The sequence below is a fragment of the Triticum aestivum genome, chromosome 4A (assembly GCF_018294505.1).
Source record: "Triticum aestivum cultivar Chinese Spring chromosome 4A, IWGSC CS RefSeq v2.1, whole genome shotgun sequence".
Classification (NCBI taxonomy): Eukaryota; Viridiplantae; Streptophyta; class Magnoliopsida; order Poales; family Poaceae; genus Triticum; species Triticum aestivum.
Window position 1 is genome coordinate 716494424 of NC_057803.1, and position 25447 is coordinate 716519870.

A 25447-nucleotide genomic window follows, 5' to 3' on the forward strand; every position below is an offset into this window, starting at 1 on the left:
ACTTTGTTCTCATAATCAATTAGAACCACTTTCAAAATAGTGGAATCATTACTAGCTAAAGTCAAGACCGCTCCAAATCCACTTTCATAAATATCGCACTAGGATTAAACACCCTCCAAAATGGTGGGATCATTACTTCCTAAAGTTGACGCTCTTCCAAACCCCCTTTCGATGATAGTCTTATTCGTACTCCAAAAGATATAAGTGAAGTTCATGGAGAATTCTACAACTAATATAGATTAACCAATATCCAAGCTCAAAATATATAAGTGAAGCAGACGAAGCTTTCTATAAAACCATACTCAAAAGATTTAAGTGAAGCACAAAGAGCATTCTGTAAGGTCATACTCAAAAGATATAAGTGAAGCACATTAAGCATACTATAAATCAATAAAGGGCTATCTCATACTAGCATGGTTCTTAAAGAAAAAGAAAAACACAAAGGACACAAATCATGTGAACAAAACAAAAACCGAGGTATACCGATAATTGTTGAAGAAGAAAGATGGTATGCCAACCGGCGCATCCCCAAGCTTGAACTCTTGCCTCTCTTTATTCTTATCAGATCGGTAACTCCTCGTTCTTCGAACACTTCATCCACACAAAACTTAACAAAAAAATTTGTGAGATCCGTTAGTATAATAAAGTAAATCACCACCTTTAGGTACTATTGTAAACTCATTCCAATTTCATATTAGCATTATATCTACTGTACTCCAACTTCACCATAGTTCATACCCCCTGATACAAACCATAGATTCAGCAAAGTAAGTGAAAAACACATAGAAAATAGAATCTGTCAAACACAGGACAGTATGTAGTAATATGGAAACTTCGCATACTTCTGTAACTCCAAAAATTCTAAAAAATTAGGACAATAAAAACAAATTGTATAGAAGTACTGTGCATAAAGTTTCGGACCAGTTTGACTTTCCAGTAAAAAATGAAAATTCACGTGCTACAGCCAAAGTTTTTGTTTTTGCACTTCACATAGTAAACAAGCAATCTAATCATCCTAAAAACCAAAGCTTGGCACATTATTTTTATCATACAATGGATATATACAAGGGGATAATTATTTTTAGAGAAACGTCCATTAAAAATCCTACATTCTTTTCATGAGCATGAACACAAGTGTTCAAGGCCGACCCTCACTTATCCAATGCATAACTTTCCAATCACTTCTCTTTTTGAAAAACTCTTTAGGTATAGGAGGCAAGTATTTCTTTTTTTGTATTTTGCATTTTTAATTTTTTTTGTTTCACCCACAACTAAACATAAACAAAAGGGAAAACAATACTACTTAGTGAATAAAGCAAACAAGCATACACAAGAATACCAACCCCACGCTATTGGTCCCCGACAACGGCGCCAGAAAAGAGCTTGATAATCCCCAAGTGCAGGGAATAATCATAGCAATTTCCAATGGTGTAAGTGATAATTATGGAGTGTCGAACCCACAAGGAGCTACAGGTAAGATCAATATTCTCTCAGGTCATATCTGCCGCTTATACGACTCTATGTACACCGAACGTTTTCTTCCAACTAGAAACGATAAATAAAACAATGTTGCTGGTATGAAGAGGATAACTTTGCATGGTATCGGGGAGCTAAAATATAAAGGTAGTTGTTGTTACCATAGATTTAGAATATATTACTAAAAATTATAAATAGCGGGTCTGGAATCGTGATGGGTCGGTGTGCGGGATTGTCCTAGGCAATTGTTAACAAGACCGGTGTGCGGTGTGCGGGATTGTCCTAGGCAATTACTATTGCAATTTCATATGAGGGAGAGGCATAAGCTAACATACTTTATCTAATTGGATCATATGCACTTATGATTGGAACTCTAGCAAACGTCCGCAAGTACTGAAGATCATTATGGTAAAACCCAACCATAGCATTAAGATATCAAGTCCCTTTTATTCCCCTACGCCATGACCCACTTATCCGTGCTTGTGTTTCTGTCAGTCACGCAATGCAGACAATAAGAAAAGCATGAACGTATTGCAAACCTGACAACGGGGATCCCTCACGCTTGCGCGACACGGAGGGCAGCATAGGACAACACCAATAATAAAACGTGCAACTCAAACCAATCTGTATCATCAATCAACCCAAAGACAAAGGAAATCTACTCAAAACATCATAGGATGGCAACACATCATTGGATCATAATATGTTGCATAAAGCACCATATTCAAGTAGGTGTTTATAGTGGGGTGCGGGAGAGTGGACCGCGTAATAAAGATGAGGACGATGATGATGATGATGGTGATGTTGATGAAGACGATCACTGCGGTGATGATTCCCCTCCCGATGGCACTCCGGCGCCACCGAGAGAGAGAAAGAGGAGGAGAGGTTCTCCCCCTTGTGTTTCCTTCTCCACGGCATCCCCCTAGATGGGGAGAGGTTCTCCCTTTGGTCCTTGGCCTTCATGGCGATGATGGACCCTCCGAGATCCTCCCCCATGGCCTCATATGATCATGGCCCCCTTCGTCTGGGTGCCAGAGAGGGCCTAGATTGATTTCTCGTGGTTCTGGAGGCTTGCGGAGGTGGAACTTCTGATCTCTCTTCTGTTCTGGGGTTTTTAGGATTTATAGGAGGGGTTGGCGTCGGTTTCACGTCAAGGGGGCCCATGGGGAGTCCACGAAGTAGGGGGGCGCACCCTAGGGGAGGGGGCGCGCCCTCCACCCTCGTGGTGGCCTTGGGACTCCCCTCCGGTAGGTTTTCGTTCCAGTATTTTTCATGTTTTCCAAAAGTAATCTCCGTTGATTTTCATCCCGTTCCAGGAACTTTTATTTCTACAAAAAAATAACACCATGGTAGTTCTGCTGAAAACAACGTCAGTCCAGGTTAATTCTAATCAAATCATAACAAAATCATGTAAAAATATTATAAACATGGCATGAATACTTCATAAATTATAGATATGTTGGAGACGTATCATGATGCATATCGTATAATCAAACCCGCGGATACTTGAGGTGACATTGGAGTATCTAGGTGATATTAGGGTTTTGGTTGATGTGTGTCTTAAGGTGTTATTTTAGTACAAACACTGGGGCTGTTTGTGACACTTATAGGAATAGCCCAATGAATTGATTAGAAAGAATAACTTTGAGGTGGTTTCGTACCCTACAATAATCTCTATGTTTATTCTCCACTATTAGTGACTTTGGAGTGACACTTTGTTGCATGTTGAGGGATTGTTATATGATCTAATTATGTTATCATTGTTGAGAGAACTTGCACTAGTAAAAGTATGTGACGCCCCCGATTCAATCGTACACTAATCATGCACGCAAACGTGTACGATCAAGATCAGGGACTCACGGGAAGATATCACAACACAACTCTAAAAACATAAATAAGTCATACAAGCATCATATTACAAGCCATGGGCCTCGAGGGATCGAATACAAGTGCTCAATCATAAATGAGTCAGCGGAAGCAACAATATCTGAGTACAGACATAAGTTAAACAAGTTGCCATAAGATGGCTAGCACAAACTGGGATACAGATCGAAAGAGGCGCAGGCCTCCTGCCTGGGATCCTCCTAAACTACTCCTGGTCGTCGTCAGCAGCCTGCACGTAGTAGAAGGCACCTCCAGTATAGTAGGAATTGTCGTCGACGGTGGCGTCTAGCTCCAGGGCTCCAGCATCTGGTTGCGAGAACCAGGTAGAAGGGAAAGGGGGAAAAGAGGGAGAAAAGCAACCGTGAGTACTCATCCAAAGTACTCGCAAGCAAGGAGCTACACTACATATGCATGGGTATATGTGTAAAGGGCCATATCGGGGGACTGAACTGCAGAATGCCAGAATAAGAGGGGGATAGCTAATCTTGTCGAAGACTATGATTTTGGCTACCTCCATCTTGCACCATGTAGAAGAGAGTAGATTGAAGTCCTCCAAGTAGCATCGCATAGCATAATCCTACCCGGTGATCCTCCCCTCGTCTCCCTGTGGAAAAGCGATCACCGGGTTGTCTGTGGAACTTGTCTGGGTGTGTTTTATTGAGTATCCGGTTCTAGTTGTCATAAGGTCAAGGTACAACTCTGGGTCGTCCTTTTACCGAGGGACACGGCTATTCGAATAGATAAACTTCCCTACAGGGGTGCACCACATAACCCAACATGCTCGATCCCCTTTGGCCGGACACACTTTCCTGGGTCATGCCCGGCCTCGGAAGATCAACACGTCGCAGCCCTACCTAGGCACAACAGAGAGGTCAGCACGCCAATCTAAATCCTATGCGCGCAGGGGTCTGGGCCCATCGCCCATTGCACACCTGCATGTTGCGAGGGCGGCCGGAAGCAGACCTAGCAACCTCCATTACAAAGGAAGTTGCGTTAACACAGTCCAACCCGGCGCGCGCCGCTTAGTCGCTGACGTCACGAAGGCTTCGGCTGATACCATGACGTCGAGTGCCCATATCTTTCCCGCGTAGTTGGTTAGTGCGTATAGGCCAGTGGCCAGACTCAGATCAAATTCCAAGATCTCGTTAAACGTGTTATTTTGAAGTAACCGCGGACGCCGACTAGGGACAGGCCCACCTCTCGCCTAGGTGGTCTCAACCTGCCCTGTCGCTCCGCCACAAAGTAACAGTTGGTGGCCGTCGGGAACCCAGGCCCACCTCTACCGAGATGGAGCCACCTGTTCTTCCAGCCCCCACATCGGAATCACTTGTGGGTACTCAATGAGCAGACCAGACTTTGGTCACCATCTGTATAGTATGTATGTATGTATAGTATATACCCATGATCACCTCCTGAGTGATCACGGCCCAATAGTATAGCAAGGCAGACTGACAAGAATGTAGGGCCAATGATGATAAACTAGCATCCTATACTAAGCATTTAGGATTGTAGGTAAGGTATCAACAGATGTAGCAACAATGACAGGCTATGCAACAGAATAGGATCAATCGAAATAGTAACATGCTATACTACTCTAATGCAAGCAGTAGAGAGAAGAATGGGCGATATCTGGTGATCAAGGGGGGCTTGCCTGGTTGCTCTGGCAAGAAGGAGGGGTCGTCAACTCCGTAGTCGAACTGGGGGCCGTCGGCAGTCTCGGGGTCTACCGGAAAGAAGTAACGGAGGGGGATCACAATAAAAAACAGAGCAATCAAAGCATCACAAAGCGTAACATGGCAATACGCGGTGCTAGGTGTGCCTAACGCGGTAGTAGGTGATACCGGCGAGTGGGGGAAACATGCGGGAAAGTATCCCCGGTGTTTCACGTTTTTGGACAGATGAACCGGAGGGGGAAAGTTGCGTGTTTGCTATGCTAGGGATGTGTGGCAGATGAACAGGCTGTGCATCCGGATTCGTCTCGTCGTTCTGAGCAACTTTCATGTAGAAACTATTTTCATCCGAGTTACGGATTAAAAGATATGATTTTCTAAAGACTTAAATCTTTTTCTGTTTTCTAGTTATTTATCTAAAGCCAACATTATCCAGAACAGTGTTTGATGATGCAAGCATGACATCAGAGTGATGTCAGCAGGTCAACTGGTCGGTTGACCAGTCAACCCAGACATGTGGGTCCAGTGGGACTCACATGTCATTGTCAGGGGCATTAACAGAGTTTTAAAATTAACTAAATGGTTTAATTAGCAGGTGGGGCCCACTAGTCAGTGAGAGATTAGGTTTTAATTAATTAATTTAATTAATTAGTAGTTTATTTATTTGTTTTTATTCGTTTCATGGGATGGGGCCCGCATGTCAGTAGCAGTAGCCGCCACATCAGCGTAGTCGACTTCGGTCAACGTGGCCAGTTGGGGCCCCCAGGCCCACAAGCAGTGACCCAGGGGTGGGCCCCAGGGTGCCAGCTCAGCGGAGCTGCCGGAGTAGCTCCGGCGAGCTCGTGCACAACAGCCAAACGACGGCGAGCGTCGGGATTCGCCTATGGAGCATCATTTGAGCCGCGGTCGGGCGTGTTCGAACGGTGAGGCTGGGCCGCGCCCATCCGTGGTGGTGGTGCGGGCCGTAAAGGCCGAAATCTTCGCCGGCGGCGAGTGGAGGCGGTGGTGGCGTTTGGGACATCATCGCGATCACGCTAGGAAGCACCAAACCGTGTGCAACAACTTGCGTTCGAACCGCAGAGGCATTTCACGTCGTTTCGCGGTGGCACTGGACCAAATGGTCGCCGGAAACATGGCGGGCGACGAGCTTTGGCGGCAGCGCGCTCGGGGCGTCGATGGAAAGTAAGCTAGGAGGCACGGGGAGGCTCGGGCGCGGGCTCATTGGGCTCCTAAGAGCACCAGGAGTTTGATGTCGCGCTCAGGCGAGCACGACAAAGGCCATGGCCACGGCGGCGAAGCGACCTGCGGCAGTGAGCTCTCGGGCGCGACACCGAGCTAGCTGCAGCGCGTGCAGGAGATAACGAGGAGGAGCAGGAGGTGGGAGGTCTCACCGTGCGGCTCACAGGCCTGTGACGGATTAGTAGCAGCAGAGGCTGGCACCGGAGATGAAGAAGAACGTGGCAGCCGTAGATGTGGGCGAAGGGGATCCGGTGATTCGGGGCTCCCCAGCTCGAGCTGAGGCCTCCAGTGGACGAGGAGGACGAAGGAGGATTGCTACGGCATCAGGGCGAGTCGAGGCGATGGCGGTGGCCGTGGTGATGATAGGGAACGGCGGTGAGCGCGTCGGTCTCCTCTCCAAAATGAAGCAGAGGGAGAGGGGAGGGGTTGATCTGGGGGAGGAGAGGCGCAAGAACCGAGGCGAGAGTGGGGGCGAGTGGGAGGCGAGATCGAGGAGGCGAGGGGCGTGGCGGCCTTATCCTCTCCCGTCGCCAGCGAGGGGGTTCAGCGGGAACGCACCCTGTTTCGACCCTGGTCGGGGGAACAAGGAAGGGGAGGGAGCGACCGAGAGAGGTGGGCCAGGCCGACTGGATGGGCCGGCCGGTTGTGAGCTGGGATGTCTGGTCCAAGAGAGGGGGGGTTCTTTTCCTTTCGTTTTCCTTTCGTTTTTATTTTTTATTTATTTTCTTTTCTGTTTTATTTCATTTTAAAATATTTAGGCATTTTCTAAAAATGTGTTCACTTCACCATAATTACCTATGCATTATTTGGCACCCACTGAACATTTTTGTTTTGATATTTGAACATATTTGTTGTTTGCTTGATTTTGAATTTGAATTCAAATCGGTTTCGAACTAACGCGAGATTAGCAACAGTAATCGACGTGACATGGCATCATTAGCGGAGGGTTACTGTAGCTTAATTATCCAGGCGTCACAATTCTCCTCCACTACAAGAAATCTCATCCCGAGATTTAAGAGGTGGAAAACGGGGGAAAGGTCTGGTTATGAAATTCTAACGAATCTTCTCGGTCTAGGTTGCTCTTCTCGAAGTGGTCGATCCATTATATTGATGTCTTCATTTTTCTACTTCAAGTCATCAAGATGAAGTCGGCATGCTTTCTTCGGGGGTTCCGTCATACTTACGAAAGAATAAGGGGGGTATTCTGGGAGAACGAACCTCTACAAGGTTGACTATCTGGTCGATAACATCGGGGAAGGTGGCAGAACGTAACTCACGAATTGAAACTTAAGAAAATATCAAGAGCAAAGTAATGAGGTTTCATGGGAGGTTTCGAGCGAGTAGGCAACCGTTCGATGCCTGAAACAGGGCGTGAAAGGGGCTCAAAGCAATCGGGAATAAGTATTGTGTCCGGTAACAGATTTGATGATCCCTCGGAAGATGGCTCGTGAAATACATACGAGGCCACATGCGAGGAACAAGCTTGGGAACAAGGGGGTGCAGGAGGGTCAGGTTTCGATCCTGTGGAACTGTGGGTTATGGGCCCACCATGTGGTTCAAAAGTAGGAAGGACGCCGACATATTGCACGGTCATGGTAGCAAGGCATGGAAGAGGATAGCCCGTCAGTTATGTTGGCAACAACGTTGGTACCAAGGGCGAGGGATGAAGAGAACCGTGTTCCTGCTCGTTGAACGAGGCGGAACAATAGGCAAAGTTCTCATCCATCGAGGGTTACCAGGATGTCGTCAGCAATAGTAACAGGGTCACACTGACAGAGTTGTAAACCGAGGTGTTTAACTAAGCAGGAGAATATTACTGCTTAGATCATATAGATCACAAGAAACGTTAACCCAACAAATGGAAAGAAACAATATGATTACTAGATTAAACAGAACAATGGAAAGGAAAATGTGTTTTAAACACATATTTCAAAGGTATAACCTTCGGAAGGATGAGCAGAGCATGATATCCATGATAGGATATAATGTAGTAAACTCTTTAGGTTGGGGAGATAATTTTCATGACATTACCCGTACAGCGGTGTTTGGATAATCGAGCAGGAAACATTTAGCATTGGGCTTCAAATGTTTTTGTTGAAAATCGGAGTACCATGGACATGCTTCGAGATAGCACTGACATGGTTTGCAAGCAAAGGTCAGACTTTGTATTCACAAAGGATCCATCGGGAACATCTTATAAAAAAAGTCTTACAATTTCCTTATGGAAGAATGGCTAACCTTACTGAAAAGAGGGGGTATTATAAGAATGGGTTCCCCAGCCAGGTGTGCTAGGCATGACATCACCTTACCGGGTCATATAAAGACCAATGTTAAAACTCCTGGAAATATGTTCAAACCATCATATCTGACCCGAGATTTGGATCAGGTTGGTGTCAGGATACCTCAAACTCATGATGCCTGAGAAGGAAGGGTGCAACTCAATTTGACATGATGGAGTTGCAAGATTCTCGGGAAATAAACTATGGAATCAAGTTCTGAATCATGAGTTCATCATTAAACCAAGGAGAGGGCGAGGTGGCTGATGAACTCAGTGACAATTCATTGGGATTTCCAAAAGATGGATTTCCACAATTAGGTGAACAAGGAGATAACATTTTTCAGATCAAATGATATAATGAGGTATGCTCGAGGAAAACATACACAATTAAACATTGGTCGAAAGGTGCGCCCAAAATATGGGTTTGGTTGCACGACCAATGTCAGAATGGTGATTCAATAATCAATAGTCCAAGAATGAACAGCCAACCATTAACTTCAAAGCAATAGGGTTGCTAGAAGGGCAGAATTCAAACAGCACCGTTCACTTGATGGTACACCGGTTGGAATCAACACGAGGACCAAGAAAGAATGGTGATGGTGGGAAGCATCACTGTATCACAAATTCTTAAGAGGTGGTGTAATTCTCACAACATTGATGACATAAGAGATGGTAATGTTCCGAGTAAAGAAGAACAATTGCTGGATGGCATGGAACTCAAGGTACAACACCAAAGACGAACAAGCTGTGTTGGTGGGAAGGCAATAAAGTGGTTGATGATAATAAAATTCATCGAGGGCAAGCATGGTATTTCTCACCATGAATTCAATTGATGTCCTAGAAGAGCTCAAAATGTTGATGATGATCACCACACAATTGTCGAGAGATTTCATGAAGGTGTAATCAATCGGCGATCACATCAAGTCAAAGGAATGATGAAGCGAAAGGTTATTGGAGCCACGGGTATGTCACAAACTCCAAACCAAGTTTTTTGTTCAATGCGAAATGAAATGATGAGGAAAATCGACGTAAGCTCAGCTCATCGACGAAAATTGTGCTCCGAGAAGAAGGACCAGGTAGCACAGTTAAAATCAACACGAATAGATATAGCAGAGCAGGATAGGAATGACATGATCAGGTACAAACTCGTACTTAAAGAAGATTACTGAAGAGTTGTTGAACCGTAGTGCGGACTCGGTTCAGTTATCAGTGTCTTTTGAGTGTTTAATAACTCAGAGCCCGTGAAAAATTGGAATCCGTGAGAATGTAGTACTTGATGAAGAATTCATAATAAGTTATGTTGTTCCAGGATAATATCAAGATACCAGGGGGTAATACTCGACGATAGATCAAAGTAGAGGTTGGACTAGGGTATTGCTCTGCAGAAGACAAGTGCTTAAACTTGCACGAGAAATGGTATTTAAAGGAGAACAAGGTCGGAACCACGATTGCAAAAGGCCATATCCCAGATATAAGATGAATTATACCAAGGGAATAATTAATTTAAGAGAAGCTTTAATGATAAGATCTACATCATGTCCATGGGCATGAACACAAAGTTCAAGGTCGACTCCCACTTCTCTAATGTGTAACCTTTCATTCACTGCTCTGTTAAAATTAAGTGAAGATGAAGAACTACCTGGTGAATTACCAGAGGAGTATGACCCGTGAAATCTTTCAGGTTTACACAGAATAAGGAAGGCATAGGTTCAACCCATCAGGGAATCTTAGAAACATATACCGCAAACTTCAATAGTAATTAACACAAGCTCGATAGCAGAGCATGGTTGGCCAAGCAGAGGACACAATTTAACAAAGGCACTATGTAGCTGAGAAAGAACTCACAAGGTGATTGAATATGAAGGACACTATCGGATAACAATCCAACAATGGATCGGGTGATCCATAATGGAGCTGATGTGAGTATCGGTACTCACTCAGAGGTAGAAAGAATGCAGAGGCATCAGATTCAAGAATCACCCGATTAGTCTGATGCTTAAATAGAAAGAAATTATGGTTTCCAAAACGAAGGATCAAAAGCAGATGCTCTGATCAAGGATGGATAAGTTGAGAACACTTAGTGGGGTAATCAATAAAGGTTTGAATTGCCGAGAACCAACTCATGTCCGGAATGACGTCTGAGCCGGAAAGATAATTTTAAAAAGAATAACCAGATGAGTGCATGCGTACGCACATATTGAATCAATAGGCTCAAAATGACTAAGACAAGGGATGTTAACAAGGACTACTAGTCATATGGAATTAACCATAATGCTAGTAAGCAAGAATTTCAAGAGTAACAGGCTGCACAGTATTTTCGAAAGATCGAAAAGTATTCTGAAGAATTATGTGAGACACATGAACAATTGAGAAGAACAGATCCTCGATAAATGTGAGGAAAAACCCGTAATGGTTTTCATGCGAAATAAAACTGCAAGATAGTTAACTCAAAGGATTCTTGGGACAACGGTGAATATTTCGAGGCATCTTTTAACAACAAGAGCGTCTAGGAATGATCAAGAGAATGACAAATGCATACAGATATCCATAGGGATATATCGGTGACAGTGGATTGCAAAGGCGAGGAGCACACGGGTCTCGGGAAAATATCGAGGGATATCCTCAGAATCTTCTGATGAAGTAGGTGATCTTTCATAATGAGGGCTCTCCGGGACAAATAGTTACGGGAACCTAGAGTTAGAGTTAGCAAAACCATTTAACCCGAATAGAAGAGAGATCAGAGTCCCAGAGTATAGACCAGGAGTAAAAGATCCTAATACCACCCAAATGGCGACGTGGGCCCGTAAGCCACACAGCCATGTTAGTAAAAACTTTTTCAATGACTAGACTCAACTTCGGCCAAGGAGTTGGAAAGGGGATTCCTACAGGTAGTCGGCTCGGATACCAACTTGTGACGCCCCCGATTCAATCGTACACTAATCATGCACGCAAACGTGTATGATCAAGATCAGGGACTCACTGGAAGATATCACAACACAACTCTAAAAACATAAATAAGTCATACAAGCATCATATTGCAGGCCATGGGCCTCGAGGGCTCGAATACAAGTGCTCAATCATAAACGAGTCAGCATGCCTCCTGCCTGGGATCCTCCTAAACTACTCCTGGTCGTCGTCAGCAGCCTGCACGTAGTAGAAGGCACCTCCAGTGTAGTAGGAATCATCGTCGACGGTGGCGTCTGGCTCTAGGACTCTAGCATCTGGTTGCGAGAACCAGGTAGAAGGGAAAGGGGAAAAGAGGGAGAAAAGCAACCGTGAGTACTCATCCAAAGTACTCGCAAGCAAGGAGCTACACTACATATGCATGGGTATATGCGTAAAGGGCCATATCAGGGTACTGAACTTCAGAATGCCAGAATAAGAGGGGGATAGCTAATCCTGTCGAAGACTACGCTTCTGGCATCGTTGCCAGGGAGATTTACGCCAAGTCACGTCAAGATTTGTCTCCCGTCAACTTGCCAATTTCTAGCACCGTTGCCGGGGAGATCTACGCCAAGTCAAGCCATACCAAGTACCCATCATAAACTCTCCTCTCTTGCATTACACTATTCTCCATTCGCATCTCGCTTTTTCCTCTCCCCCACATCTAAAACGATTTTCGAAAAGATTTGCATTTTCCTTCACCCCACTTCTATCCGTTTTCTTTGCTTACTTTTTGTGTGCTCATGTTTTAGATCGCTTGATTCACTTTAATGGCTAGTCCTCCCATCATTTTTAACTCTGCCGATAATGAGGTCCTCAACTTTAAACAAAGGGAGGGAGAAAATCTAAAACATGCTTGGTATAGAATTGGCAATGCTCAAAATAAATCTATCCGAAAGCAATCAACTGTCGTTCTTCTTCGCAATTTTTATGGGGGTGTTACTCCTTGGAATAGATATGTTCTAGATACAATTACCGGTGGAAATTTCTTGCGGAGCCATACTTCTGATTCTTACAATTTCTTGCTAGGCCCCCACCTCTTTTGATCAATGGAACTATTTTGACCATGGAACATGCAATGCAAAGACTTGATACTATTGAGAATAAAATTGCTACTTTAGAGTTGTTTGAGAATTTGGATAAAAAGATTCATAATAAGATTTCTCAATAAGGATCTAAAGTAGGAGTTACTTTAAAGAATCTTAGAGGAGAGGAACCCATAGTTAATGAAAAGATAGATCAAGATTCTACTAGAATTAGTAAACTTGAAAATATTATTACCAACTTGGGTTCCACTTTTTCCTTCGTTAAAACTACTCAAAACCTTCCTCCTACTAAGGTTGCCAAGTTTACTTACGTTCCTCGGAGTAAGGGTGAATCTTCGTGTAAAGATAATAAAGATCTCAAATCAATAAGTGTTCACCCCAACCTTTTCGATATTATTAAGGAACCCTTTTCCACGAAGGAATTTCTTGATGTCTTGCCTAGGATTTTGATAATTGATAAAACCAAATAGTCTCCTAAGGATTATACGTGTTAAATTGAAGAATTGCATACCAAAGATGACAATACCTACGTATATTCGTGTTTTATGCCCACCTAAGGGCATTAAACGATAGCGCTTGTTGGGAGGCAAACCAATTTTATTTTTGTTCTTTACTTTTTGTTCCTGTTTAGTAATAAATAACTCATCTATCATCTGGTTAGATGTGGTATTATGTTTTAATTAGTGTTTGTGCAAAGTAAAACCTTTAGGATAGGTTACGGTGATAGTTGAGTTGATCCTGCTGAAAATAGCAACTTTTGCGCCCAGTAAATAATTTCTAGAATTTTATTTAAATGTGCTTTTGATCTGATTCTTTTTGCTCTGGATTGGTCCGCAAATTTCACTGGTCTTCCTGGTTTTTCATAATTGTTGGAGTTACAGAAGTATTCGAGAGTTACAGATTACTACAGACTGTTCTGTTTTTGACAGATTCTGTTTTCTATGTGGTGTTTTCTTATTTTGATGAATCTATGGCTAGTATCGGGGGGTATGAACCATGGAAAAGTTGGAATATAGTAGATATTACACCAATATAAATAAATAATGAGTTTTCAACAGTACCTTAAAGTGGTGATTTATTTTCTTATACTAACGGAGCATATAAGATTTCTGTTGAGTTTTGTGTTGTGAAGTTTTCATGTTTTGGGTAAGGATTTGATGGTCTATGGAATAAGGAGTGGCAAGAGAGTAATCTTGGGGATGCCCAAGGCCCCCCAAGGTAATATTCAAAGACAACCAAAAGCCTAAGCTTGGGGATGCCCCGGAAGGCATCCCCTTTTTCGTCTTCGTCTATCGGTAACTTTACTTGAGGCTATATTTTTATTCACCACATGATATGTGTTTTGCTTGGAGCGTCTTGTATGATTTGAGTCCTTGCTTTTTAGTCTGCCACAATCATCCTTACTATACACAACTTTTGGGAGGACACGCATGAATCATGATTTATTAGAATACTTTATGTGCTTCACTTACATCGTTTGAGCTAGGCAATATTGCTCTAGTGCTTCACTTATACCTTTTTAGAGCACGGTGGTGGCTTTATTTTATAGAAATTTGTGAACACTCATGCTTCACTTATATTATTTTGAGAGTATTTTAGAACAGTATGGTAATTTGCTTTGGTTATAAATTTAGTCCTAATAGATAGGCATCCAAGAGGGATATAATAAAAACTTTCATATAAAGTGCATTGAATACTATGAGAAGTTTGATTTTTCATGATTGTTTTGAGATATGAAGATAGAGTCATGCTAGTGGAGTAATTGTGAATTTGATAAATACTTTTGTTGAGGATTGTGAGTCCCGTAGCATGCACGTAAGGTGAACCCTTATGTAACGAAGTTGGAGCATGAAGTATTTATTGATTGGCTTCCTTATGAGTGGCGGTCGGGGACGAGCGATGGTCTTTTCCTACCAATCTATCCCCCTAGGAGCATGCGTGTAGTACTTTGTTTAGATGACTAATAGAGTTTTGCAATAAGTATTTGATTTCTTGATGACTAATGTTGATTCCATGGATTATACGCACTCTCACCCTTCCATCATTGCTAGCCTCTCTTGTATCACGCAACTTTCGCTGGTACCATACACCCATCATATACATTCCTCAAAACAGCCACCATACCTACCTATTATGGTATTTCCATAGCCATTCCAAGATATATTGTGATGCAACTTTCCACTATTTCATTTATTATGACACGCTTCATCATTGTCATATTGCTTTACATGATCATGTAGTTGACATAGTATTTGTGGTAAAGACACCATTCATAATTCTTTCATACATGTCACTCTTGATTCATTGCACATCCTGGTACACAGCCGGAGGCATTCACATAGAGTCATATTTTGTTCTAAGCATTGAGTTGTAATTTTTCGAGTTGTAAGTAAATAGAAGTGTGATGATCATCATTATTAGAGCATTGTCCCATGCGAGGAAAAATATATTAAAAGAAGCCATAATGAACAAAAGAGAAAGGCCCAAACAAAAAAATGAGAGAAAAAGAGAGAAGGAGCAATGTTACTATCCTTTCTCCACAATTGTGCTTCAAAGTAGCACCATGATCTTCATGATAGAGAGTCTATTATTTTGTCACTTTCATATACTAGTGGGAATTTTTCATTATAGAACCTGGCTTGTATATTCCAACGATGGGCTTACTCAAATGCACTAGGTCTTCATGAGCAAGCAAGTTGGATGCACACCCACTTAGTGTCTTTTTGAGATTTCATACACTTATAGCTCTAGTACATTCGTTGCATGGCAATCCCTACTCACTCACATTGATATCTATTGATGGGCATCTCCATAGCCTGTTGATACGCCTAGTTGATGTGATACTATCTCCCTCTTTTTGTCATCTCCACAACCACCATATTCTCTTCCACCATAATGCTATGTCCATGGCTCACCCTCATGTATGGCGAGAAACTTGAAAAGGTTTAAAAGCATCAAAAGTATGAAACAATTGCTTGGCTTGTCATCTGGATTGTGCATGACTTGAGTATTTTGTGTGATGAAGATGGAGCATAGCCAGACTATATGATTTTGCAGGAATAAGATTTCTTTGGCAATGTTATTTTGAGAAGACATAATTGCCTTGTTAGTATGCTTGAAGTATTATTGTTTTTATGTCAATATTAAACTTTTGTTATGAATCTTTCGGATCTGAACATTCATGCCACAAAAAAGACAATTACATGGATAAATCTGTTAGGTAGCATTCCACATCAAAAATTCTATTTTTATCATTTACCTACTCGAGGATGAGTAGGAATTAAGCTTGGAGATGCTTGATTGTTCCATGCTATTATATTATATGTTTTAGATTTTTTTATATTCATTTATATGATATTTTATAAAAAAATTGGACTAACCTATTAACCTAGAGCCTAGTGCCAGTTTCTGTTTTTTGCTTGTTTTAGATTTTCGTAGCAAAGGAATACCAAACGGAGTCCAAATGGAATAAAACTTTCGCGATGATCTTTCTTGGAACAGAAGCAAACCAGGAGACTTGGAGATGAAGTCGAAGAAGCAACAAGGCGGCCACGAGGGTGGAGGGCGCGTCCAGGGGGTAGGGCGTGCCCCCTACCTTTTGGGCCCCTCGAAGCTCTCCTGACCTAATTCTTTCGCCCATGTATACTTTTATACCCCAAACTGATCAGGGGGAGCAACGATAACACTTTTCCTCCACAGCAACCTTCTGCACCCGTGAGATCCATTCTAGGGGCCTTTTTCGGCGTCCTGCCAGAGGGGGGTTCGATCACGGAGGGCTTCTACATCAACAACATTACCCTTCCGATGAAGCATGAGTAGTTTACCACAAACCTACGGGTCCATAGCTAGTAGCTAGATGGCTTCTTCTCTCTCTTTGATTCTCAATACCATGTTCTCCTTTATGCTCTTGAAGATCTATTTGATGTAATACTCTTTTGCAGTGTGTTTGCCGAGATCCGATGAATTATGGATTTATGATCAGGTCATCTATGAATATTATTTGAGTCTTCTCTGAATTCTTATATGCATGATTTGATATATTTGCAAGTCACTTCGAATTATTGGTTTAGTTTAGCCTACTAGATTAGTTTTTCCTACAATGGGAGAAGTGCTGAGCTTTGGGTTCAATCTTGCGGTATCCTTTCCCAGTGACAGTAAAGGCAGCAAGGCATGTATTGTATTGTTGTCATCGAGGATAAAAAGATGGGTTTTCATCATATTGCTTGAGATAGTTCATCTACATCATTTCATCTTACTTAATGTGTTACTCTATTCTTTATGAACTTAATACTCTAGATGCAGGAATGAGTCGATAGATATGTGGAGTAATAGTAGTAGATGCAGAATCGTTTCGGTCTACTTGACACGGTCATGATGCCTATGTTCATGATCATTGCCTTAGATATCGTCATAATTATGCGCTCTTCTATCAAGCCACTAGTGAAACCTATGGCCCCGGGTCTCTTTTCCATCATACAAGTTCTATTTTCCATCATACTAGTTTCGGATCTACTATTTTCAAATCTTTTACTTTCCGATCTATAAACCAAAAATACTAAAAATATTTAATTTACCATTTATCTATCTCTATCAGATCTAACTTTTGCAAGTAACCGTGAAGGGATTGACAACCCCTTTATCGTGTTGGATGCAAGTTATTGATTATTTGTGCAAGTATTCGGTGACTTGTGCGTTATCTCCTACTAGATTGATACCTTGGTTCTCAAACTGAGGGAAATACTTGCTCTACTTTATTGCATCACCCTTTCCTCTTCAAGGGAAAAACCAACACAAGCTCAAGAGCTAGCAGGAAGCAGGAAGCAAACCGCCTTAAGTCCTAGAATCAGCGCACACAGATTTGGCACTCGCTTTCCAGCAGCAGCAGCAGCAGCAGATTGACGAAATTAGCCAGGAAAGGGGGTCTCAGCAGGTCGACGAAATTAGCAGATCCAGCATTGGATAGCACCGTCCCATCCATGCCGAGAAGCAGCGTGGGTTCTTCCCCGGGTGCAGGATAGATACCCTGTGGGTGACATCATGGATAACACTAATTGTCAGCTACACTTTAAAATGAAGAACATATCCATGAAGGTGGCGGACGGAGTTACTTATACAAATCCCCCTAAAGCAACCTTCCATTGCAATATGATTCTAGCTAGCTATGCTCGTGTCGGGTTGACGAAGTGGTGGCAATATTCCTGGCTAGAGCTTGACATTCCTGGAGGTGACGACTAGCGCACACTGGAGGAGGCCATACATCGTATCATTCTACGGAGAAAGGACTACATTTTATTTCCAAGGACACCGACACCGCGTCAGCCGGCTCCTCCTCCAAGTCCGCCACCACATCAACAGTCGACTCCAGCTCCTCCAAGTCAGCCACTGCCTCTGCAGACTCCTGCTCCTCCAGGTCCGCTAATGCGTGAGCCCACTCCTGCTCCTCCAATTCCGGCACCACGTGAGCCCACTCCTCCTCCTCCAAGTCCCGCACCGCGTCAGTCGAGTCCTCCTCCTCCAAGTTAGGCACCGGGTAAGCCATCTCCGCCGCCTAAGAATCAGCGGAAGAGAGCCACCGCAGCTCCGGTGACTAGTGGTACAAGTACAGGTGGCTGGAGATACCAATTTGGTCCAAGCCTCAAACCTCTTCCTCGTCGGCCTTACGATATGACTGAGGAGGAGACCGAAGCCGAAGTGCAAGCCCAACAAAGGGTCCATTTTGGATCGAAACCGCCACCACCGCCAAAGGAGAAAGTACCTGAGCATGTCATTGGCCACTTTATTCGTATGACTGAAGCATCAACTCCCAAGCATGTTGACTCAGACTATGAGCGCCAAATCAAGAAGTCATATCAAGCACAAAAAAGGAGTCAAGCTCGAGCTCAAGCCAAGCAGCCTGAGGAGGTCAAGAAGCTCTCAACGAGAATGCATGAATTGTTTGAATGTTACATCAAAGAAACCAAGAGTACCGATCAAGAGTCCCTCATGGTGAAAGTGAGGTCACAGTATTACTACCATGAAAATGATCTGTATGTCGAGTTTACATGACTGTTTCAGTTATTCAATCAAGACGCACTCGACAAAATCTATCATCAGTTGCTGCTGTCTGTAAGTGATTTCTTTCTATAATTTAATTAAGTCTCTAGCTAGTTGTAGTGCTCGTTGATCATTACCTATAATTATCCTCACTATATTCTTTTCTGTGGTATGATGCAGAATGAAGATGTATGAAATGAAAAAGGTTGGACGCTATGACATTGGGTTCATTGACCCAAATACCATTAATCAAGAGACATGGTCGCGTCTATGGGAACGAAAAGACACAGAGAAAAGCTTGCTACAGTTCTTGAAGCGCCTAAATACATGTCCAGATATACTACTTCCTTACAACTTCGGGTGAGTCACACTGTCTTGTACTACAAATTCTGTTTTTGTTTACTAGCTAGATGTTAATAAGTGTATAGGGTTTAGGGTGGTTGATGAGTTATGCATATGCCCGCTTAATTTATACATGCAAACGTGTGCGCATGCAGTTTCCACTGGATCTTGTTAATCATTCAAGCTGACTACGAAATCGTGAAGGGGATGGTCGACAGGTAATTTGAATCATTATCAAACTATATGTCAGCCTCATTAAGTTCGTCATTTCCTGATATCAACTAATTAATAACTCATGTATTTATTTTCTATGCCGGCAGGCAGGGCATGGGAAAAGTTCACCAAACAGGTTGCCCATGGAAACAAAAGCTGATATTGCGTCAACCCAAGGTAATTAATTAAGTAGTACTAGCTAGCTAGCTAGCGTCTCTGTAATTCTAGTTATAATACCATTATCATGCTTGATTAATTCTTATCCGATTGAATTCTATTCAATTAAAGGCCCTGAAGCACGCTCTGGGGACTGATTTATGTGTATACTACGTTTGCGAGAATATTCGCATGATGGCATCCGAAAGGAGCAGAACAGATAGAGAGCAATGGATACATTTAGCAGAACACTATTCATATTTTTTACATCATTATCTAATATATACACACATAACTAATACATGCATATTGATCTTCTTCTTTAAAGATGAAGGAGATGCGGGATAAACTCTTACCAACGAATCGCGTACGAGCGATTCAAGAGGAAATAGCGGGATTTTTGCTCGACCAGGTCATAGATCCCAAAGGAGAATTCCATTACCCACTACTGCAGTAATGCTTCCATGTAATGATCTGCAAATTGTAGGAGAAATTGTATATACCAACTTGTATATATATGTGTGTATGCGTGAATGGTCGTGCAAGAAATTCGATGATATATATATATGATCGGTTCTATCAGAAATTCTATTTATATATATCCATAACATGTACAATATGTAGTAGTGTAAAATATGTTTCAAATGAAAAATAATTAAATGAAAAACATAAAAGGAAAAGGAAAAATAAATCATAAAACCAAAAACCCCTAAACCTTTTAGTCCCAGTTGGTGTTACCAACAGGGACTAATGGTCTCCCAGCCCCCGACGCGGACTCGTACCACACCCTTTAGTACCGGTTCCAAAACCGACACTAAAGAGCTTTACGAACCGAGACTATAGCTCGTTTCTGCACTAGTGGTGGTCGACTGGTGGATCACACTGACCATTAACATGCACTAGACTCTCACAATCTAAGCAAAAGTGGGGTATTTTCTCATATGCAAAATAAAATCAAGTGCCTTAATCGTCCTCCTGCGAGGTCTTATGGAAAAAACCTCGGACTAAAGGTTCATACAAAACCATTAAATATTTGGATGTGGCTAGGTTTCAGTCGACTTAGTCTCAGTCAAGTGACACAATATATAAGCAAAAAAGGAAAAAACTGAAAAGAATTTTCTTCTACAAATCTCCATGCAAGATCAAGGGAATATAGAATGAGACTGAGACTTAGCAAAGCTGTAAATTTTTTCCTTTAGCAATACCATCTTCTACCACATCCACCTTCACATCTTCTCCAAGCCAATTCCCGATAGAGATCTTCACCAAAGTCCTTGCATCTCTTATCCAGCGGGAGATCAGCCACACGAATCCATGTCTCAATGCTGCCAAAGATCATCTCAGGAGGTCGTATATCATCATCGTAATCCTTAATCACCACAAGGTTCAAATCAAACTGCCATGGCCCGTTGTGGAGGGCATGCTTCCAATCTCCCTCACTCTCAAACGGATGACAAACATATTCTTCCCTGTATCCTTGAATCTCGTCTCGCCTCACGACGCAAACCCCAAACCCTCTGCATAGCTGGAATAGGGCTGCAGGTTTAGTCAAAAAAAAAATTGCGTAGAACTTCCAAGAGCTTTTTTCAACAAAGGCATTGGCCGAGGAGTCAGCCAATAGGCCGCTGATAAGGAAGCTAGGGGTAGTCTTGAGACAACTCTCAGTCACATTAAGCATACAAGCACGCTTAGCACACAAGTGTGCAGAACCGTTTGCCGCTCTCATAACAACAAAAGAAGAAAAACTAATAATAAGCTCTCTAATTTCAGCGAAGATCTGTACTGCGACCGAACGGTCGGTGTAGCGAGTATTCCAGAGGTTAAATGCCTCGACAGTCGGTCTCAAGGGTCACATTAGTGAAGCCTCTTAGAGCTACTCTAACCGACCCCGCAAAACACGCAGACCCGCAAAATTCTGGCGAGTATGCGGGCTCGGCCCAATTTTCGGCCAGAACAGAGCCTGCATACTCGCCCGGCCCGCAAATGTTTTTATCGCTGCCCGCAAACCGCACGCCCCGACCGCTATATCTACAGTTCCGCTGCTCGTTTGCGGGTCGAAACCCTATCCCCCGCTGCCGCCTAGCCCTCCGATTCCCCACCCCCTTCTCCACATTTCTCGTCGCCGGCGACCACCTCCCCGCCTCCAGCCGCCATGTCGGGCCGCATGTGGAGCTCCGGACGCGGCGGAAGCGACCCGGAGCGCGAGCGGCGCATCCGCTCAAACGGCACGAGGAAGCGCAGGGCCTGGAGGTGGACCAACCATGGCATGTCGCCGCCGGCGAGCTTCCGGTGGAGCGAGACGGAGGAGTACGAGCGCCGGCGCACGTCCTTCTCCTCGGCGAGATCTTCGTACGCCGGGAGCTCCTCCTCCTCTGGCGCGGGCCTTCTCCCCGTGAAGAGGAGTGGCCGGAGGACGAGGAGGAACCGGAGGAGCCATACGAGTTCGACTTCGTCCCCGTCAAGGAGGAGCCAGAGGAGCCCGCTCCGCTCGGCCGCCGCCGAGTCATCGGGCCGGAAGACTACATCGCCGACGTCGACGCCGTTGCGGCCGCCATCGTCGAGCGAAGCCTGCGCGAGGAGGCGGAGCGCCGGCGTCACGCCGAGGAGGTCGAAGACCTCGAGTAGGGGTAGGCGGTCGCTGCCAACCTCGTCGTCAAGGAGAAGTACGAGGAGTGGCGCCGCATCCGCGAGGAGCAGAGGGCGAAGTACATCGACCTCTGCAGCTCCGGCGAGGAGGATTGAGCGTCATTCTCCTCCACGGCGTCGTCAGTTGCCGTGGCCTCGCTGCCGTCAGACCCGACCCCCAGTATTAACGCAATATGTAGTATGAACTATGTTTGTAGTGTGTTGATCATGATCTATGTAGTATGAGATGAACTACTCGCGTACGAGGTGCAATTTCTCCCGCATAAGTGTTTTTTCAAATTATGCAGTTTTAGGTATGGTTTCTGTTTGGCCACGCTAATTTTTGACCCGCAAACGCGATCTCCATAAAACCACAAACACGTTTTACGGGTCAAGTTTTTGCGGGGTATGCTAAAGTTACTATTAGAACACGGCTGCAGGTTTAGTCTGTGCGAGGTGAAATACCGAGGGGGCGACGCACGATGGTTGCAAAGGAACGGACGAAGGAACGTTCCGTACTTTTCTCCACACACACAAAAAAAAACAGAAAATAAAATCGACATCCAAATTCCAATTCCAGTTCAAATTTGCGAGAGGTGGTCGTTGAGCAAAAATTAGACTAAGTAACCTGCTGACTTGTTCCTTTTTAATTGGACTAAGTAACCATCTCCTTCTAATTAATCGGGCCCCCCTGATTTTAACTGGTGGGGGTGGGCGCCAAGGCCCGTAAAACCCCGTAAAGCTCCGTTGATGTAGCACAGCCGTCGGCAATACAAACAGATCGTTGTGCTGCACCTGCATGTAGAGTCGTATCGAAACAGATCGAACGATTTTGTCGGCGCTTTCATATTCTTGTTCCTCACTTGCAGTTGGAGAGCTCGATCATAGAGTATAGTAGCTATGTCGTGGTCTTCCCCGGAAAGCATGCTCTTCGTCGGAGCATCGGCCGTTGCCAGCGCTGCTCTAACCTGGGCAACGTGGACGTTGCTCGACGAGTTCAAGTACGACAAACGCCCTTCTGACACCAACTACAACGAACTCCTCGGCGTCAAGCCCCTGGACGCCACCGCCAGCCTCAGGACCTTGGACGCCGCCACGACTGATACCGTCATCGGCCGCAACGACGAGATCGACCGCCTCGTCTGCATACTCTGCCGGCGCACCAAAAACTGTGCCGCGCTCGTCGGCGCCGCGGGGGTCGGCAAGACGGCCATCGTTGAGGGCCTCGCACAGCGCATCGCCACCGGGAATGTCCCCAACACGCTTGTCGGCGCACGCATCGTCGAGGTTGACATGGGGGCCATGATGGCCGGGACGCACTGGCGCGGCATGTTTGAGCAGCGCATCAAAGACGCCATCAAGGAGGCAGAGGAGGCGGAAGGCAAGGTCATCTTGTTCATCGACGAGATGCACATGGTCGTCGGCGCCGGCGAGCACAAAGGAGGCCCCGTAGACGCCCCCAACATCCTCAAGCCGGCGCTGGCCCGTGGCCGGATACGTTGCGTGGGCGCGACGACCTCCGAAGAGTATCAAAAATATGTTCACACAGACGCCGCACTTGAGCGGCGGTTCCAGAAGGTTGTCATCGAGGAGCCAACTGTGCATGCGACCATTGCCATCCTTCAGGGGCTGAAGCACAGGTACCAAGAGCACCATGGCTTGAAAATCCAGGATGATGCTCTTGTAGCCGCTGCACATCTGGCTGCCCGCTACATTACTGGTACGTATACATACGTCAAGAATTCAGTTTACTCTTAGAGTATCCCTTAATTATACTCCCTCCGTATAAACAAATACTCTGATAAAGAGACGGAGAGAGTACTATATATATGATTGTTTAGGTTGAACATAATTGATGTATCTGATCATTGCCAGGCCGCAAATTCCCTGATAAAGCAATTGATCTTATGGATGAGGCATGCGCTACAACAAAGATGCACGCCGACAAACAAACGACCCTGGAAATTGTTGTTGGCCCTGGACATGTAGCACGGGTAAGTCCTAATCATATCCGTGAATAATTAATTCCCATATGTAATTTGTTTTCGGGGAATTCCTGTATGTTTTTAATGTGTTGTGTTCCTCACATCTAAAATTCATTTGAAGGTTGTGAGCCGATGGACTAAAATCCCTCTCACTACACTTGACCAAGAGGAGAACGAGAAGTTGATCCACATTGCGAAAAAATTGCATGAGCATGTTATTGGCCAGGATGAAGCTGTTAATTTGGTTGCGCAAGCAGTCCTACGTTCTAGGCTCGGATTTGGACAAATCGGACAACCGATAAGTGCATTCCTCTTTTTGGGCCCGATTGGCGTCGGAAAGACAGAACTTGCTAAAGCCCTCGCTGAGAAGATATTTGACAACGAGAAGGCATTGATTCACTTTGATATGTCGGAATATGCTGATAGTGGATCTGTGTCACGTCTCACCGGAGGATCTCGAAGGTTTGATTCTTAAACTTGATATACACTTTTTGTTTCTTGGCACACACATATCTCAAATAACAATATTTGATTTTCTAAAGCTATGAAGAATATGGACAACTCACCGAGAAAGTCAAGAGGCTCCCATATAGTGTTATCCTTTTCGACCAAGTGGATAAAGCAAATGCCTCGGTATTCAAAGTTTTTCACCAGCTGCTCGACGATGCTATGTTGACCGATGGCAAAGGGCAAGTTGTAGATTTCAAGAACACTATCGTCATTATGACCTCAAATATAGGAGCAGAGCACCTACCATCAAGAATCACGGGCGAAAATACAATCAAATCTGGAAGAGATCTCCTCATGAATCAGGTTTGTGAATCCCAACTATCCTTGTAACATGCTCGATTGGCAAGCCAATGATCATCTTATATACACTTGTTCATGCAGGTTAAGAAGCGCTTCAAGCCTGAACTTATCAATAGACTAAGTAAGGTTGTGATATTCGAGCCACTTTCGCACAATGAACTGAGGAAGATTGTGAAAATCCAGATGAACAATGTCATTGCAACAGTAGCTAACAAGGGTGTCTCCGTACTTGCAACTGATGCGGCCCTAGACGTCATTCTGTCACAATCACATGACCCGGTGAGTATATATAGCTTTTTTTTCATAACCATCACAAGATGACGATCCATTGTCCAGTTTTTAATGCTTCAACGCTCATAGGTGGATGGCGCAAGGCCCATTAGAAGGTGGGTGCAGAATCACGTGAGCACGATTCTCTCGGACATGCTGGTCGACGGAGAAGCCTGTGCAGGATCGACAATCTCCATTGATGCTGCCGCTGACGATAAGAGGGGGCTAACGTTCCAAGTGCTGAAGAAGCAGCAGGAGTTGGCAGATCAATGAGATGATTTTGGCCGTTGTCACAACCCTGATAGATGAAGAAAGATGCATGCTCATACATAATGCATAGGCATGTAATGTACACAGAAGTGATCATATATTGTTGTAAAGGGTTAATGAATGTAATGACAAGTGCGTACGGGTGTTTATCGTTTCTTTGTTTGATTGTTTTTTCTTCTTTAACTTTCAATATGTATAAACAAGTTA

At 44.1% G+C, this 25447-nt stretch overlaps 1 protein-coding gene across 1 annotated transcript; it reads left to right on the forward strand.

Annotated features, from left to right (window-relative positions):
• Positions 1-22663: 22663 nt before the first annotated feature.
• On the forward strand, positions 22664-25315 carry LOC123083359 (chaperone protein ClpB1-like). The gene is made up of 6 exons (XM_044505421.1): positions 22664-23625; positions 23781-23899; positions 24012-24352; positions 24433-24703; positions 24782-24979; positions 25061-25315. The coding sequence occupies exons 1-6, from the start codon at positions 22806-22808 to the stop codon at positions 25241-25243; spliced, it is 1932 nt and encodes a 643-aa protein (XP_044361356.1). The 5' UTR covers positions 22664-22805; the 3' UTR covers positions 25244-25315.
• The last annotated feature ends 132 nt before the right edge of the window (positions 25316-25447 follow it).

What these genes read in the sequence shown, in the direction of transcription:
- LOC123083359 (XM_044505421.1), top strand. Translation starts at nt 22,806, where the DNA reads ATGTCGTGGTCTTCCCCGGAAAGCATGCTCTTCGTCGGAGCATCGGCC. An exon ending in GCCCTGGACATGTAGCACGG is followed by an intron (nt 23,900 to 24,011) that starts GTAAGTCCTAAT and finishes ATTCATTTGAAG; the next exon opens with GTTGTGAGCCGATGGACTAA. An exon ending in CTCACCGGAGGATCTCGAAG is followed by an intron (nt 24,353 to 24,432) that starts GTTTGATTCTTA and finishes GATTTTCTAAAG; the next exon opens with CTATGAAGAATATGGACAAC.